General features: G+C 38.4%; 1 protein-coding gene across 7 annotated transcripts in view; it reads left to right on the forward strand.

Moving 5' to 3' along the window:
- The window catches only part of PFKFB4 (6-phosphofructo-2-kinase/fructose-2,6-biphosphatase 4), a 90551-nt gene that overhangs the window by 60334 nt on the left and 12756 nt on the right, over nt 1-17461 (forward strand). For all 7 annotated transcript variants that reach the window (XM_084634257.1, XM_084634259.1, XM_084634260.1 and 4 more), the window contains exons 5-12: nt 243-317; nt 1446-1502; nt 2011-2132; nt 3856-4063; nt 5689-5835; nt 8507-8611; nt 11346-11475; nt 11905-11967. In XM_084634257.1, the coding sequence (XP_084490383.1) occupies nt 243-317; nt 1446-1502; nt 2011-2132; nt 3856-4063; nt 5689-5835; nt 8507-8611; nt 11346-11475; nt 11905-11967 (907 nt within the window). The remainder of the gene's footprint in view (nt 1-242; nt 318-1445; nt 1503-2010; nt 2133-3855; nt 4064-5688; nt 5836-8506; nt 8612-11345; nt 11476-11904; nt 11968-17461) is intronic.

The following is a 17461-nucleotide window of genomic DNA, read 5'->3' on the forward strand; positions in this document are numbered from 1 at the left end:
CCAGGTGCTATCTTATTTGTTCAGAATTCTTATGACCATAATCTAGTGCCAGCAAAGTTTTTGACATTGTTCCTGGGAGTGACTTATTCCTGTTTATGGTTTTTTTTTTTTTTTTTTTTTTTTTTTTAAGTTGAAGGAAACTTTTAGTTTTGGAAACTTTTATTGATCGTTTAGTGCTGTTGTCAAGATGTGGCAATATTTCAGCTCTGCTGTGATAGTGTTTTCTCTGTCATTTGTCTTAGGTTTTTGATGCTACAAACACAACACGAGAACGCAGAGAAACGATCTTCAGATTTGGTGAGGAGAATGGCTATAAGGTGAGTCAATAGCTAAGATGCTTGGGATATGAATATGACTAATGTGGATGCATGGTTTTGTCTTATGCTCTAGCGACATTCTGATCAGAATTGTGCTAACATCAACTAAGTTTTTAAATGGTGTTGGCCAGTAGAAATCTAGCACGTTTTTTCTGACAAGTTTAGAAAGGTGTCTTCTACCCCGCCCCCCCCCCCCCCCGAGCATGCTGTTTGCATCCTGGTGAAATTAATCAGTTTTATGTTTTAATCAGTTGTATGGCTCCCTATAACAGATAAATGTTAGCAATAACTGTTTCAAACATGGTTGTCATTAGCCCAGTTCTGATTCTGTTCTGAACAAGGTCCTATCACTCCCTTACTTTAGTAACTTTGAAAAATGGAGAGGTTTCAGAGTAGCAGCCGTGTTAGTCTATATTCGCAAAAAGGATTACTTGTGGCACCTTAGAGACTAACAAATTTATTTGAGCGTAAGCTTTCGTGAGCTACAGCAAAGTTAGTACAATAATTTGTGCCACAAGTAATCCTTGATAAATGGAGAGAGGGTTTCTTTTTTGTTTACAGTTTTATACAGATAAGTTTATATTTAGCAGACTGTGTTATTTAGGCATAGGATTTTTTGGCATTCAGCATTTTCCTAGTAGTCTTTGTTTTGTTTTTTTCTGATCTAGCTTCTTCGTAGATCTTTGGAAAAGCATGTTATGTACATCTCATATGTAAGAGCTGCTCTATTAATTAGAGAACCTTTTAACACCAAAATGCTTTTGTTTCAAAGGTATCAATTACCTTTAGGAAGGCTGAATTCACTTCCTTCCACCCTCCATTTCTGCTTCTTTGCCAATCTGAATTTTCTTGCCACGGAAGCTCTCTGTTACTGAAAGGTGCTTGGGAAAAATAGAGAGCCTAATGCCGCAAAGTGGAGAGCACCCTCAACTTTTAATGGGGCATTGAGTATCCTGAATGACCAAGCCTAAATCTACATAGGAATGTTTGAAGCATGGCATAATTAGCAAGACTCAATAGATGAACTGGTGGAAACTGTGTGTTTGTGTTGTCAAATTACTGGAGCAGTTCTAATGTCTCTCCTTTCTTTCCTCCTTCCTTACATGTGATTTCCTGTTTGGATTAAAGACCTTCTTTGTTGAATCAGTATGCGTAGATCCAGAGGTCATTGCTGCAAACATTGTGGTGAGTTATAGAAAGGTTTTCTTAAATTGCTTGAAGTGGGAGACATTGTAGCTTGTCTAAAATCAGCCATATGATGATGACTTCTTTTAATGTTACCTTTCATTTAGTCTCATTTTCCCTCTCCTTTCACAATGGTCTTGCTGAAGTACAGAACAAGAATGTCCTTTCATGGCAGTAATATAAAACTGTGCCCTTTCATTTCATTTTAAGAGGAAAAATGATTTGGCAGTTGGGTCACCCTTCACATGGGTTCTGTTTTTTCTTTAATCTACCTTTAAACAGGCTGTGCTTTGAGTGTCTTATTTTAGCAGGACTCCTAAAAGAAAAGAAACATCAGCTCCTTTTCCTTTTGGTTTGTTTTCCTACCCATTTATTTAGTTTTGATTTAAAACAGCCATCCATTGCTACACACATTTTTAATTTCCAGAAATTTAAATTTGGTTAAAATTTCTTTAAACTTTTCTGAAAATGGGAAAGAAAATGCATGTGCTCTTTTATCTTTAAATAGCAAGTGAAACTTGGCAGTCCTGATTATGTTGATTGTAGTAATGATGAAGCTACAGAAGACTTCATGAAAAGAATAGAGTGCTACAAGAACACATATGAGATGCTAGATGAAACTCTGGACAAGTAAGTGGCAGAATAATACTGTGGTCACAGCCACTTTATTTCATGACATTACATTAGAGAATGTGTACTCAATCTCATTGTCATGGAAATATGTCACCATTTTTTTTTTACTATCTCAATCTGTTGGCAATTTAGAGAGAGATTTTCAAAGGCCCTAACAGCTTGCCTACATGGGGAAATTGACTGGCATAACTATTCCACCATAGCTGTCCCTGTGCTTTATTCCAGAATAATTACTCCACTCACAATTTGCTATAATCAGAATAAAGTCACTTTTATTTCAGAATATTGTTCATGTGGGGGAATTATTCCTGAATAGCTATATTATTCCAGGATAGCTATAGTGGAATTGTTATTCTGGAATATCTTTGCTGGTCCATTTCCTCTAGGTAGACAAGGCCTAAGTGATTTAAGAGCACAAGTCACATTGACTCCTAAATCCCTGTGGCAATTTTGAATGCCTCAGCCTTAGTAAATTTGACCTCCAGAATCATTTGGTCAATGTTTTAAATGATGTGCACTTGCCATTCACATTTAACACACTTTGAGATTAAGGTAGAGGCTGGAAACTGTGGGAATAACTCTTCCTTTGTCATGGTACATCCCAGCACCAGCACTCAGTCTGTCTTCCTAGGGTTTTATGCTGTACTTATCCTCTGGGTACATTTCTCAGTTTGTTCTGAGGCTGTTGGCATGCTGAAAAATCATTTTAGTGTAATTGACCGTGAGCAGTGACAAGCTGCTTCTGTCAGATCTATCTGTGCATATCATGTCTTTAAGAGCCATGATATTTGTGCCTGTGCAGATCAGTAATGATTAACATCAGTGAATGCTTTCAGAGATTAAGTGATGATGGTTGTCCCTTACTGCATTTAATAATAGGTCGTCTTGTTTTTTTTTTATCATGTGGTTTCTCAACTGAATGTGGAAAACACAACAAGGCTAATTTTAGGCTCACCAATCTTGACACACTTTTTCGCTAAGTGGAATGTTGCTCAAAATTATTAGCTCAGCTATATAAGTTGGTGGAAATGGGGGTGGAGAGGAAAACAAATAGACAATATTAGCCAGATTGCACCTTACCCAATGTGAGTGGGTAGAGCTTGGGTGGGAGTGGGGTTGGCCAAGGAGACATCCACAGGGTGGCTGGATTTACTATCTCTTCTGGTGACCTTAGCCTTTTTAGAAGGGGTCAGTGAGGCATGTGGATGTGACCATGACTTCAATCCCTTTCTGTACCACCAGACATCTATTAGCTGTGGGGAGCAATAGCTGCAATTTACAGAATGGTGTCAGGCTTACGTGAGCAAGTCAGAATTTCTCCTGAGACTGCTCCTGAATCTTCCTTTCAATGAAGGGCTGTGCCTTTGAGGCAGGATCTAGCTGGGGGGAGTGCACAAGTGAAGTGGTACAGAATGGAGTGACATGAGAGTGAGAAGAGCTTTCCGTGTGAGGGTAAAATTAATTGTTTGCATGAGTTCATTGCATCTCCGTTTACAATACTTCACTGCCATGCATCAAGGCTGAGGATTTATAATGAAAATTAGCCCTTATGAACTGATATTATATATTTTCATATATCTGAACATTTTTTCAATTTGTGGTCTCTTTGGCAGTTGCCTTTTTGTTTTTGAGTGGTGATGTTTGTTGGTGGACCTTGGTATAAGTTAGAGGAGAAAAGAAACCAAATGATTATTTATGACTCATTTGTTTACCATGAAAGGGATCTTTCCTATATTAAAATCATGGATGTTGGAAGGAGTTACCTTGTGAATAGAGTAATGGACCATATTCAAAGCCGGATCGTCTACTACCTCATGAATATCCATGTAACTCCTCGCTCGATCTACCTCTGTCGACATGGAGAAAGTGAGCTGAATCTGAAAGGGAGGATAGGAGGAGACACTGGGCTGTCCTTTAGGGGGAAAGAGGTAAGATCATTTTTATTAAGTGTCTTCAAACAAATGGTTGCCTTGTGTGGGTGGTGTTGACGTTGTTCATGGAGGATTGGTCCATCAATGGCTGTTGTCACCCCGTGCTCCAGATGTCCCTAAACCTCCAAATTCCAGAAGCTGGGACTGGATGACAGGATGGATTACTTGAAATTGCCCTGTTCTATTCATTCCCTCTAAATGTATCTGGCACTGTCCACTGTCAGAGACAGGATACTGGGTTAAATGGACCATTAGTCTGACCCAATATGGGTGTTCTTATATTGTTGGCCATCTGTCAGAGTTCCCTCCCCACTCTGAATTCTGGGGTACAGATGTGGGGACCCGCGTGAAAGACCCCCTAAGCTTATTTCTGCCAGCTTAGGTTAAAAACTTCCCCAAGGCACAAATCCTTCCTTGTCCTTGGATGGGTACTGCTGCCACCACCAAGTGAGTTAGACAAAGATTCAGGAAAAAGACCACTTGGAGTTCCTGTTTCCCTAAAATGTCCCCCGAAGCCCCTTCACCCCCTTTCCTGGGGAGGCTTGAGAATAATCTACCAACCAAATAGGTAAACCAGGTGAGCACAGACCAGATCCTTGGGTTTTTAGGACACTAAAAACCAATCAGATTCTTAAAAAACAGAACTTTATTATAAAGAAAAAAAAGTAAAGAAGCACCTCTGTAAAATCAGGATGGAAGGTAATTTTACAGGGTAATAAGATTTAAAACACAGAAGATTCCCCTCTAGGCAAAACTTCAAAGTTACAAAAACCAGGGATAAACCTCCCGCTTAGCACAGGGAAAATTCACAAGCTAAAACAAAAGATACTCTAATGCATTTCCTTGCTATTACTTACTATTTCTGTAAGTTTAGATGTATTATCCAGTAGGAGCTGGATTACTTGCTTGGTCTCTCTTTGTCTCCGGAGAGAACACAAAAGCCCAAAACAAAAACCTTCCACCACAGGTTTGAAAGTATCTTCTCCCCTTATTGGACCTTTTGATCAAGTGCCAACCAGATTATCTGAGCTTCTTAACCCTTTACAGGTAAAGGAGAGATTTTATGCTACCCTTAGCTGTATGTTTATGACACCATCTCTTACAGCTTCCTTTCTTCCTCTGTCTTTTCCTTATAACAAACATAAATATTTCTTTTACCTTGACTGTAATGTCATGCAAGTGGGTAAGAGGTTTAGTGGGCAAATTGCGTTGTAGTTTGCTGTTAGCTCTTTATATATGGCTTCTCTTTTAATTCTTCTCTGATACACTTGTGTTTAACCTTGAGCTCAAAGCACTTTTCAAGGAGTCCTTATTTTAAGTTGGGTTTTGATTTTTAAACTTGTGGCGCTCCTTAGTTAGTGGGCACCTGTGAATCTTTGTAAGGTGAGGATGGAAGAGGAAGGTGTTTTGGGGCTGGAGTGGGGTACCAGAGAGGATTGTCATCATCTTTGTATTATCTTTTTGTTGCTGAACAGGAACTGTCATATTCTTAGGAAAAGTCTAAAGATCCTTTTTAAAGGAACATAATGAACTTGCAGTGAGGGACAAGAACCGATTGGATTCCAACTCAACCACAGTATATTAGCACTGATCCCTCATCCAATCTCTAATGTCTTTTTCAGTTTGCCAAGAGCTTGGCGCAGTTCATTAATGAGCAAAACATCAAGGATCTGAAAGTTTGGACCAGTCAGATGAAAAGGACAATTCAGACTGCAGAGGCTTTGGGAGTGCCTTATGAACAGTGGAAGGTTTTGAATGAAATAGATGCAGTAAGTTCTCCTGGGTTCCCTTTTTTGTAACTATTCAAGAAAGTGATTCTGTTTCGGATGGGGGATGGTGAGCATTTTATTGTGCAGTAATAGGGCTTGTGTGGATTAGAAGGTGATTAGTATTATGGTTCTGGAGATCAGAAGGTTTATGGCCTTTCCTCATTGACAGTGTTACATGTTTTAGTAAATGGTGCCCTAATGAATTTAGACTTGGTCTTGGTTAAACGATATGCAACTTAAAGTGTCACTATGGCAGGGCGCTGCATGGGAAGCCCTAATCAGCTCCTGCCACTTCAGCCCCAGTCAGGGGAAGTGGGTTGGTGCTGGGCCCAGGGTGGATAAAAATCAATGATTTTTTAAAAAAAAATAAAAAAAATTGGATTTTTTAAATTTAAATTGGATTTTTTTGATAAAATACTTTTTGAGGAAAAAACCTATCTAAAGATCGTTTTAATTAAGACATATTATAGCTCAAAGATATCTCATCATGGAATAGGGATTATAAATTCTAATTCTATAGTATGAGACAATTATATTCATGTAATGATTAAAAAAAGTTTTGTAAATGAGTTCCAATAGTTCATGGATTAGGGACACAATTTTATGAGGTTCCAGGGGCTTCTGTATAGATTATTTAGGTTAATCTTTCTGCCTACCCAATGGGACTCAGTGCTCAGTCTAGAAGATACCATCAGAGATGCTTAGTTTTGCAGTTCTCAAACTGTGGATTTGTGTCTCCAGAGATAGCATGCTTGTTAATAGCAAAAATGTTTTAAAATAAATAAATAATAAATAATGTATAGAGGTAAGAAATAACAGACCTCAACCCTATTGTCCCTCTACAAATTTGTGTACATAGAATCAGTCCCTTACCTCTCTCTAAAAGTGCAAAGTTTCAAAAGGTTCAATGAATAAGAAGATGGTTGGGGGAGGAATAGAGAAGAAGTCTAGAGATAAATGTGAGAAGGGAGGGGGACAGGCAGTAGAAACAAAAGTGAAACTGTTTGAGCAGCATATTCCAGAAGTCTTGAGGTCTTTCTGAGTGTGTAGCCTTCATTGATTTGAGATCTACCATACCATTCTCTCACTAGAAGGGAAAACCTATAATGGCAGCAGGCCGTAAAAGAGACCCAGTTTGGGTCTCATCTATCTCTGAGTTGTGAAGAATATGTCTTAAGGTTATAACAACCAACAAGAATGCACTTTTATGTAGAAATCCATGATTAAATCAAGTCTTCCTGACTAGTGATTTAAATCAAATCCACTGTGGCTGGGCCACTAGCTACGACTGGCAAGTAAACTGGCCACAGCTGCCAGCCTCATTAGCAGGGGCTAATAGCTAGGGGGGAAGTGAATTGGAGGGGAGGGGGCAGAGAGCAGGAGGGGAGAGTAGGCTCAGGAGGAGCCAGGAGCCTACTACTCTGTTGCCACTGAGGCCTGTGCTAGGCCAAACCTGTACATAACCTGTAAATAGTTGGAGCTTGGTGGTGGTGACACAGGATTAAAGAGCATGGATGTTGCACCAGCTTGAAGAGGTCCTGACTCATTGGGGAACGGGGCTAGGGGGCTGAACCCAGCGGGGTTTTGTGAGCACCCCATAACAGTCACACATTTCATTTCTTCTGTAGCCTGAGCATGTGTACCTTCGTCACCCTCACAAGCTCCCTCTCTGCTCCTAAGGGCTCTGTGGTGTTCTTTCCTCTCTTCCACCCCACTCAAATCCCTTCTTCCTCCTCACCATTCTTAAGTCTTCCTCCCCTTCCCCTTTCTGGAAGATAAGTCATTTCAACTAAGTGTCTGCATTTAAAACTCCATTGGGGCTATGAGCAGAGCTGAGATGGGGAAGGGAGAGTATTGTTAGGTTAAAGGTGTTAATGGCTGCTATCAACCAGTTCTTTGATATGTAGACAATTGCAGATTTGGTTGAAGCTAGTAGCTCTGCATGTTCCCTCATTTCACCCATCAGGTTTTCTGGCTTTTCGCAAAATCAATCGCATTCTGCCCATTGATATCTAGAATGTTCCCTGAAATTTTGCAGTGGATCATACACAACATTCAAAGGTTATTGCATTGTAGGCAAGCAGAGAAATGCCATCAAGTTGTGTGTTGCACCTAGCTGATAAAAAGGACACTCGGTATAATTCTAGGTCCAAAACTTCAAGTGTGTTCTTATGAGAGAGAAAAAAATTGTTAATATTTGGCACTTGTCACTTGTTTACAGTTGTACGGCGCTTATACTTACAAGTTTTGAAGCTTCTTTGGAGACCCCGTGTAGGATCTTTGAAACTAGTAGCTTTCCCCGTTGTCTGTCAAGTGTGTGCTGGGATGTTCTTATCTGGGGGTTACTGTCGTCATTCTGAGGACATCCTGCATTGAATAATAGCAATATATGTGGATAATAAATTTTCTTCTACCACAGTATGACTGTGAAATTGACACAGTCTATGTCAATGACTAGGTCACCTACAGGATTACTAAATTATTACACAGAAGCTCCAAGTCTGTCACTGTGGGTATGGGAGATAAAGGTCTACTATTGTGCCCATGGGCCTGATGAGGCTCATGCATATTGTAAAAAGAAAAGGAGTACTAATGGGACCTTAGAGACTAACCAATTTATTTAAGCATAAGCTTTCGTGAGCTACAGCTCACTTGTTTTTGTTACCCTTAGGGAGTCTGTGAAGAAATGACATATGAAGAAATTCAGGAAAACTATCCTCTTGAATTTGCCTTGAGAGACCAAGACAAATACAGATACAGATACCCTAAGGGGGAGGTATGCTGCTGTTTTTTTTCTTTTTTCTTTCTTTCTTTTTTTTTTTTTTTAAGTTGAGAGCATCATGTTTTCTTAAGATGCTAGGTATCTTGAAGAAAATTGAGTAATACGTTGTTTTCCTTGCCAGTGGAAGGACTATAGGAGCTTGTAGATCTTATTTAGCCAAAACCTTTTAGTTGAATACACCCTTTGTGAAGATTTATGGTTTTTTTTGGTTTTAAAATAAATACCATATTTGGAAATATGCCTGGAAGGATTTTTGTATGTTACCATTATTTTTATATTGATAGTCTGGTTGTTTCACAAGGTGACTGAGCAGGTTTTATTATTATTAGAGATGCAGGTATATGCTGTCAAGACTATTTACAGTTGTCATCTTTGTGTGTGGTAAATGTCACATAAAACATGCATTTTTGGTTCAATATTATATAAATCTGTAGACACATTGGCTTCCCTTGTAATCTAGCAAAAGTTTTGCACTTCAGAAACAAAAATGAACCTGCTAGCAGTTTTATAAGGAGACTAATATAATTAAACTGAGGCAATTAATGGATAGTCATATGGTCTGTCTTTGTATGCTAAAGATTAGGATTCATGGCAGCAAATAGAACACCTGTTCTGACATTTGTGAAGAGTGCAGTGGACTTCATTGGTACATAAATGAAGCTTTGATGCTCTCTTCCATCAATAGTCTGAGTGATCATCATGCCCAGAATAGGTTTGTGATAAAGTGTTTTCTTCTAGATGTGAGTAATCCATTTAGTAATGACACAGTCACAGAACTGAAAAGTTTTTAATCTACTCAAACAAGGACTGTTGGTTTTTTACATCAGTGCTTCCTCTGAAAGATTAACAAACATTTCAAACTGTCTCATTGCTCTTAGTGATTAATCTATTTTGTTAATTTCTCAAAATAAATGTATTTGTTGGTGATAACAGCAAAGCTGAGTCATTCAATATTACCAGGTTGGAATATATTCAGTATTACTGTTGTCAAAATCAGAATATATAAAGTGGTAGACCGTTCATGTCATTTATATTTTAGCTTTATCATACACACAAGAACTATTAAAGATATCTATGTGTGTGAATTCATTGCTTGAGAAAGTACCAGGTACAGAATGGGTGGTGGCAATCAAAGTTTCCTTATAGTGTCTTGTCAGTGTGCTTGTAACAGTCAACTTGAGAGACTGCCTTTTAGAGGTGACAGGGTAGCTTCTGTGAAAAAGGTGTATAGAGTTTGATAGAGAATGTTATCTTTTCTATAGAGTGTTCAAATCAACAATCGCAATTAGGGCTGTCATTCTCTGTGAAATTGGAGGTTTTTTAGAAATTAATCTAAAACGCTATTCTTTGAGAGTTGTCTCCTTTGCTGTACAGTACCCAGGCTCTTTGATTGTCTTAGTAGAGAGGGAGTTATTTTAATGGTAAATTTACTATTTTAATTGTTTTTATTATTATTTATTTTTGTGTGTAATATGGGTAGAAGATCAACAAGTGGACATCAGATGAAAACAAGCTTTAGTCACTACTCACTGGTAACTTACAGGTTAAAAGGTATATGTTTTTGTTTAAATAGTCATCTAGGCATGGGCACTTTTGTATCTAGGTCAGACTCTAAACTTTTTATTTATTTATTTAAAGGCCAATATAGTGCAGCTACCTAAATGTTATCACCCTCATGATCTTCTTGTGGAAGTAAAATAGTTGTGGATAAGATGACCCAAACAGGAAGGGTTATGGTGTTAACTGACTATGCTATGTCTACACTAGAGACCTTAACAGTAGCACAAGCTATACCGCTGCAGCTGCATCACAGTAAGATCTCCCGTGTAGCTGCTCTGTGCTGACGATAATTAAACCACCCAAAATAAGCAGTCGTAGCTGTGTCGGCGCTTCTGTCACTGAAACTTATGTTGGTCAGGGCCTGGGGTGTGTGTGTGTGTGTGTTTTCACACCCCGACCAACAAAAGATTTCCCGACAAAAGTGCTAGTGTAGAGATTGCCTAAGATGAGGCAAAGCTTAGGGTTTTTTAATTTTTAATTTTTAGTTTTATTGAGCTGGCATAATCCAGAAACTTGGAAAATAATAAAGAAACAAAAACACCCTTGACTTTTGTTCATCTTCCTTAGTGTGTGCTTCAGTTAATACAGCATTTAACCACTTTGAATGCATGCTAAAGTTGCATTGACTTCAAGTTGCATGCTTAAATGCTTTCCTGAAGAAAGATGCTTTTCTGAATTGGAGTAAAAAAATTTAAGATGGAAGAGAACTTAGGAACCAAATTAATAATGAAAGGTGTGGTACTTTCCCATTGGAAGGATCAGGCCATAAATTACCAGCACAGGATAACCCATGAATGGGAAACTGAATTTAAAAAACAAACTAACCAAAAAAAGTATGAGTAAGAGTACATCAAAGTATAGACGTTCATGCAAATCGAGGGAATATTAAGATAAATGGTAAAATTCTATATTTGAGAGGGTTGAGGGATAATTTGGCTCCAGAGATAATGGCTAATGAGTAAACCACTTCCTCTACAGCGTAAAAAATTGTAAGCTTTTTTATTTTTCTTTCGCAGAGTGCACTTTATAGATGTAGGCCTCCTTTCTGGTCAATATCCTGTCTTAATAAAATGTTTATAAGACAACTAGCATTAGTTGTTTCTTCTGACTGTGCAGTAATTCCTGCCTAAGTAAGCCTCTGACTGCTCTATATGCTTTTGTTTTCCAGTCATATGAAGATCTTGTTCAGAGATTAGAGCCCGTAATTATGGAGCTGGAAAGGCAGGAAAATGTGCTTGTTATATGTCACCAAGCAGTTATGCGCTGTCTGCTTGCTTACTTTCTGGACAAGACTGCAGGTATATGCCCTTAATAAATATTGATGTTTTAATACAATGGGTCCACCTTAGCCTTGCAAATGGTCTTAGCAACTTATGCAGCCCAGGCACAAAGCTCACCCTTCCCTTGATGCCATGTTAATGTCATAGCAAATTCTAACGTGATAATTCACTTGCCCATCAAAGGTTACTTCCCCTGGGTGAATGGGCAAGTGGAATTTTTTTTCATGGATGACCTACCTATATTTCTGGATGCCTGGTGTGTAATTTATATTTAACAATTTCTGTCTTTGAATACACAAATGTTTTTCTGCCCCACCAAAAAACAGGTCTCCAGTGTCACTTAGGAAGAAAAGCTTTTTAAATAGTTTTAAAATAACAAACACTACAGCTCAGTGAATTTTCTTGTTCCCAGTGTTTCATATGTATTTTTGTTTTTCAATTTCTCAGAACAACTGCCTTATCTCAAGTGCCCACTCCATAGTGTCTTAAAGCTAACCCCAGTGGCTTATGGTAAGTTAAAACACTTTTTTTTTTGTAAACATGCTATTATCAAATTCCACCCTTGATTTTATTAAAGTAAAGATACATAAAGTGAAGTCCTTTCCAGTATAAGTTTAGGTAGAAGTCCTTATTTAATTTTCTTTCCCAATATCAATAAAATTATTTAGTCAAAATACTTTTTCATAAAACATCTTTACAAATTTCCTTTACTGGAAAAATAAATAGTTAAATGTATAAATGCTGAAGGCCAAATTCTGCCCTTACATATGCATATATAACTCCCTTCCAAATTAATGGGAGTGTGCATATATGTATTTGTGGGTTTTGATTACAGCAGAAAAGTGTATAATAACGGAGATATGAAAATACCAATTAGTGTGTGTAGGTGGACACTTTCTTGTGTATTCATTAATTTAGTCCAGATGATATTTCACCAACAAGCACACCTTGACTATGTTTGTACTGTGCCAGCTGTTATACCAATAAAATGAAAACCAGCAGGATCTTATTAGAGGGGATAAGACAAAATGTCACGTTTATTGTGAATACAAAAAGAATCATAGTAGGCAGTCAGTTATAGCTATAACATTTCAATCAGTTTCACATTCATTCACACGTTCGTTCATACACACACACAGAGGTTCTGCAGCTGCTGTATAGTTACCAGTCCTGAATGTAGCTTGAGTTCGTGGCTTGGGTTCGTAGCTTGTGGTGGCTAACTGGCCAGGAAAGCCGGGCACAAGGAAGAGCTGGGTATCTGTTGGGCATGCACCGATGCCCTTCCATGTTGGCAGCAGAATGTTACCCTTCAAAGTCTTCCATCTCCCCCATCCTTTTTGTAGGCTTTAGTTTGAATCCAGAGTCTATAGGTCTTGCTGTGTCACGCTGCCTCTGTGTTCGGTGTGATTGATCACCTGTCAATTGCAGACATGATTTTCATCTGAGAACCTGACTTTGATGTTTCTTTAATTGTACTTTTGTTTTTTTCTTTTGAGGGTGGACTCCTCTTCCTTTGTCAGATCTGTTGTCTGCATCTTCAGCCGTTGGGTGTTTACACTTTATTTCGTCAGGACAGGCTGGGGCTGGAGGTTGATTCCATCCTCCATATATACCTCATTCACACATCTAAACTAATAAGATTACAGCAGGGTTTTGCAAAAATGAAGGTTGCAGCAAGCTTTTACAAAATGAAGTGAGCATTTTAAAATGGAGTTTGGGACAAGTTAAAATGGAGTTTGAGTTACAGTATGGACAAGTGTAAGGAATGGCAAGCAGTGAACAGAAGTTACAATGTTGAAACAATGTAAGTTTCAGCGAGTTAAGCAGCAATTGGATTGAAAGTGAAACTCAATTAGCCAGTTATTGTGGTAACTGGTTTTATGAATGAATGTTGTTTCATTCATAAAACTTTGCTTATGAAGTTATATTAATAAAGTGAACAATTAAAAACAATTTCATTGATCAGTTCTACACAGCTCTAGGGGACTCCAATGCTGGTTGCGTCCTCTGGGCACTGATTTAATACCACTGCTAATTAAAAATAAGCAAGTGAAATTCTGAAGGTTGCCTATAAAATGGGAGTTTGGTAATTGTCAAACTTTTACCCCCAAAGAGTCTGCTGGTTGTTTGTTTTTTTCTGAGATATTTATTTGTGGTCCTTCCTATTAAAGAAAAATATTTTTTTTTCTTTTTTCCTGGCTGTGTCCCCACTTTCTGTAAAACTCTTCATTAACAATTATTACTGTTAGATTGTATTTCAGCAAATGTAAACTCTTAGATTTACCAGAAGTCTGCAGAATACAAGAAATAAAATTCAATAATTTCTAATTAGAGTGGCTTTTCAGAAACTCATCACTACTTAGATTCTGAAGTTTATCTCAACCCTAATTCAGCATGTCTTATTTTAATGTGCTTCATTACATTGTCCTTAGAATAATTGTTTAATTGTACACTGTGATGGCTAATCACTGTTCAGAAGGTTAATTGTAGATGGAGAGAAATTTCTCATGATTTATCTGGGAACGAGTTACCAAAAAATCATTTGCCAATTTAGCTACACAATGGAATTCAAATGGCAAAGGCTAAACAATATATATATATATAAATTGTGTTTATACCAATTTAAACAAAAACAAATCCAAATTAGCTTTTGTTCAGGTCTAAGTAAGATTAAGGAAATAGCTGTTTAAAAACTAGGGGAATTCATATCTGAAAAAAAAAAAGAGATTTTGCAGACTTCATAACAATGATCTAAAATATTCTTGCTTTTTAAACAAGCTAAGAGAACACTTCACTTTAGTAAAAAGAAAAGGAGTACTTGTGGCACCTTAGAGACTAACCAATTTATTTGAGCATAAGCTTTCGTGAGCTACAAGTGAGCTGTAGCTCACGAAAGTTTATGCTCAAATAAATTGGTTAGTCTCTAAGGTGCCACAAGTACTCCTTTTCTTTTTGCGAATACAGACTAACACGGCTGTTACTCTGAAACCTTCAGTTTAGTGACACCTGGTGTCCAAAATCATTTATAACAAGTTGCAAGGCAGATGTGCTGGGAGTTCTGGTATTTAAAAATATCTTAACGGAGAAGGAAGGCATCTTGTACAAGTTACCAGTCCCAAACTATTCTAGTGTTTCATATAGAAATTGTACTGAACTGTTAAGTGATTTTGGGTACTTTGTAGTCTGTATTTGGACATTGGACCTGAATGTTATTAACAGTATTTTAAGATACCAGATATGAAAACAGAATCAACAGTGAGACCCCACTTCAGCTCCTACTGACTAAAATAGGAGGAAGGCTGTGCTTATGAAGAGGAATTTTTGTATTTGTGAGATTGATAGGTGCAGCATAACCTATTTTTTAGTATTTTCACCAACTGAAACCATGAAATTTGGCAAATTTGTAATTGTCCTCAAGAAATTTGTCTTCAGAAGTTAAAATATATAAATATTTTCATTCGCTAATGTTTCTGGGAATCTAATATTGATATGTCACTTGGATTCTATGAGACAAGATATGATAAAGCATGAGATATGTAATACCCATGTGTGTTTCATGTGTTTGGGAAACCTTTGTCCCCTAGTAAGTTGCCATTACCTAGTGCTTTGAACTTACTGTCTTAGCCCCTTTCTTGCAAGTGTAGTTGTACTATGTTATGTATGTACTATGTTCCCATAATTACTTGCTATGTGTCAGATCATTCCCCAAGAATCCTACTTGGCAGTGTGTTCATCCCTAGTGACTGGTGGGGATGGACAGATGCGCTATGCTTATTATCTTAACACTCCCCTACCACCTACTCTGAGCCATCTGCTTAAAAGTTAACCATCTGATGCTATATTAACTTATATACAAAACTCTGTGCTTTTGGAACCCTCCTTAAGGAGACAAGGCAGGAGGTCTGGGGCCCTGAGAGAATCTCTCAGTTAATGGCAAGGGGGACAGACAGTTCAGAAATCTCTGTGCAAATAGTTTTGGAATCGAACAGTTCCCCAACAGCTGCACATATTACTCCTGAGGAGATTTTGTGCCAAACCATTAAAAATTCTGTGCACAATATTTTAAAATTCTGCATTTTTTTATTTGTCAACAGAGCACAATATAATCACACCAGTTTCAATTATTTTGGTAATTTATTTAAAAATACCTGTCAACAAGTATGTCTGTAACAATACAGACAACAAAAATGTCAGAAAATGTTTTTTGACAAATAGATTCCTTACTAGTTATATTGATACAGAACTTTAAATAATAATTCATTTAAACTACCACACAGAAATGTATTTCCTGCACCCCTCAGAAGCAATGGAGGGGCTAAGGGAGAGGGAAGTAATTGCTGGAAAGAGGCCTGGGAGTGAACCTGGAGGGCTGTTGGGTGTGGGTGGGAGAAGTATGGAACAGTTTGTTCTTTGTGGGGAGGGATTGTTGGGGAGCCTCACCTATGCAGACCCTGGCTGACTCCTAGCCTCTCTCATTCAATCATGCACATCTGCCCCATCCGCATGTGTCCCTGCACCCCCTATCTCCATATGGCCCTGCACCCTCACTCAGCCACCATCTCCCCCATCTCCATGTGTCCTTGCACCCTCACTCAGCCACCACTCCTTTCCCATCTCCATGTACCTCTGCCTCCCATTCAGCCTCTGCCCCAGTCTGTCCCCCTAATAGCCCTTCTGAACCCCAGTCTGTCAGCAGCCCCATGTGCCCCGCTCTGTCCATCCACTTCCATGTTCTGTGCCTCCTCACCTGGCCCCAGGAGTAGGGCGCTGTGTGGAACACAGCCTTTTCTCCTCCCTATCAGCACAGGGCTGCTCCCACCCAGAAGCAGTTGCCTTCTGTTTGGGTGCCAGAGCAGCTCTTGGTGGGAATAATGTGTAACTGCAGCACCTCTCCAGCAGAATGTATTTTCTGCAGGGATCATGTATTCAGCATGTGCACAGTGGGGCAGAATTCCCACAGGAGTAAATATCAGGGGTTTGAACCCTTTGTTGCTTGTGTGTGGGGACGAGCATGCCAGTGGAAAAACTAATAAGATTCTCCCTTGAGGAACAGAGTTTCACCGCAGCCCCTTTTAATGGGCTTTTCTGCAGGATATGGCCATCTGGCCCAGTTTTTTCTCTCATTGCTAGTTGTAAATGGGTTTCTCAATATTAGTAAAAAAAAGATCCTCCTCTAAGGAATGGTACAAATTTGTACCATCCTGACTGTGGATGTAGCTTTAGTTTTTGGAAGTAAAGTGGATTTCTGCTTGACTTGCATTTGGGGAAAGAATACATTATAACTTATCTGATTCACTGTAATTAGTAAGTGAACAGACTAATTAGAAACATATAATAATGCATCACAGATGGTACTTTGCTTTAATGTTGTGTGAGGTTTCAGAGCACATACTAATAGATATTTTGTAGTGTATTTCATAAAAATAATGATGTCTTAGTAATATGAGACCTGAACTACAGCCCTTGGTTATTAAATATTGCTGAGGAGTGAGGACAGACCACCAAATTACGGAGAGTGCAGATTAGTGGCAAGTGATTTAGTGAGTTTCTTCTGTGTCTTCGACATAAGGACAGGTGGGTAAATTCACTCCATTCTGGGCCATATCAGCTTTGCTGTCTGCAAACAATCATTTTATTTTTAATGCACGGGATAGTCGCTAGTCTGTAAATGGATCAATTTTTGCTGGAGGCTTCTGTTAAAACCAATCCAGCATGAGAGACAAATATGGCTTTCCTACTTTCTCTGAGCTTGCTGGCTCATCCAATGGAAAAAAAAATTGGCTTCTCCCCAGAGGTTAGCTTTAGATTTCCATTTATATAAATGTTAAAATGTTAGGTAAATGTAATAATAATTTAATAGACTTGCCTGTGCCAGCCGTAGTAATGTAGGCCTTTAAATATCTGTCATATACATGCATTCGGTCACATTCACTGTTATTAAAAGTTTGAGGTCAGTATTTATCTTCTGCATTACAGTGTGATGCTAAGGCTAAAAATATCCCAA

The sequence above is a fragment of the Lepidochelys olivacea genome, assembly GCF_965140295.1.
Source record: "Lepidochelys olivacea isolate rLepOli2 genome assembly, chromosome: 7".
Taxonomy (NCBI): Eukaryota; Metazoa; Chordata; order Testudines; family Cheloniidae; genus Lepidochelys; species Lepidochelys olivacea.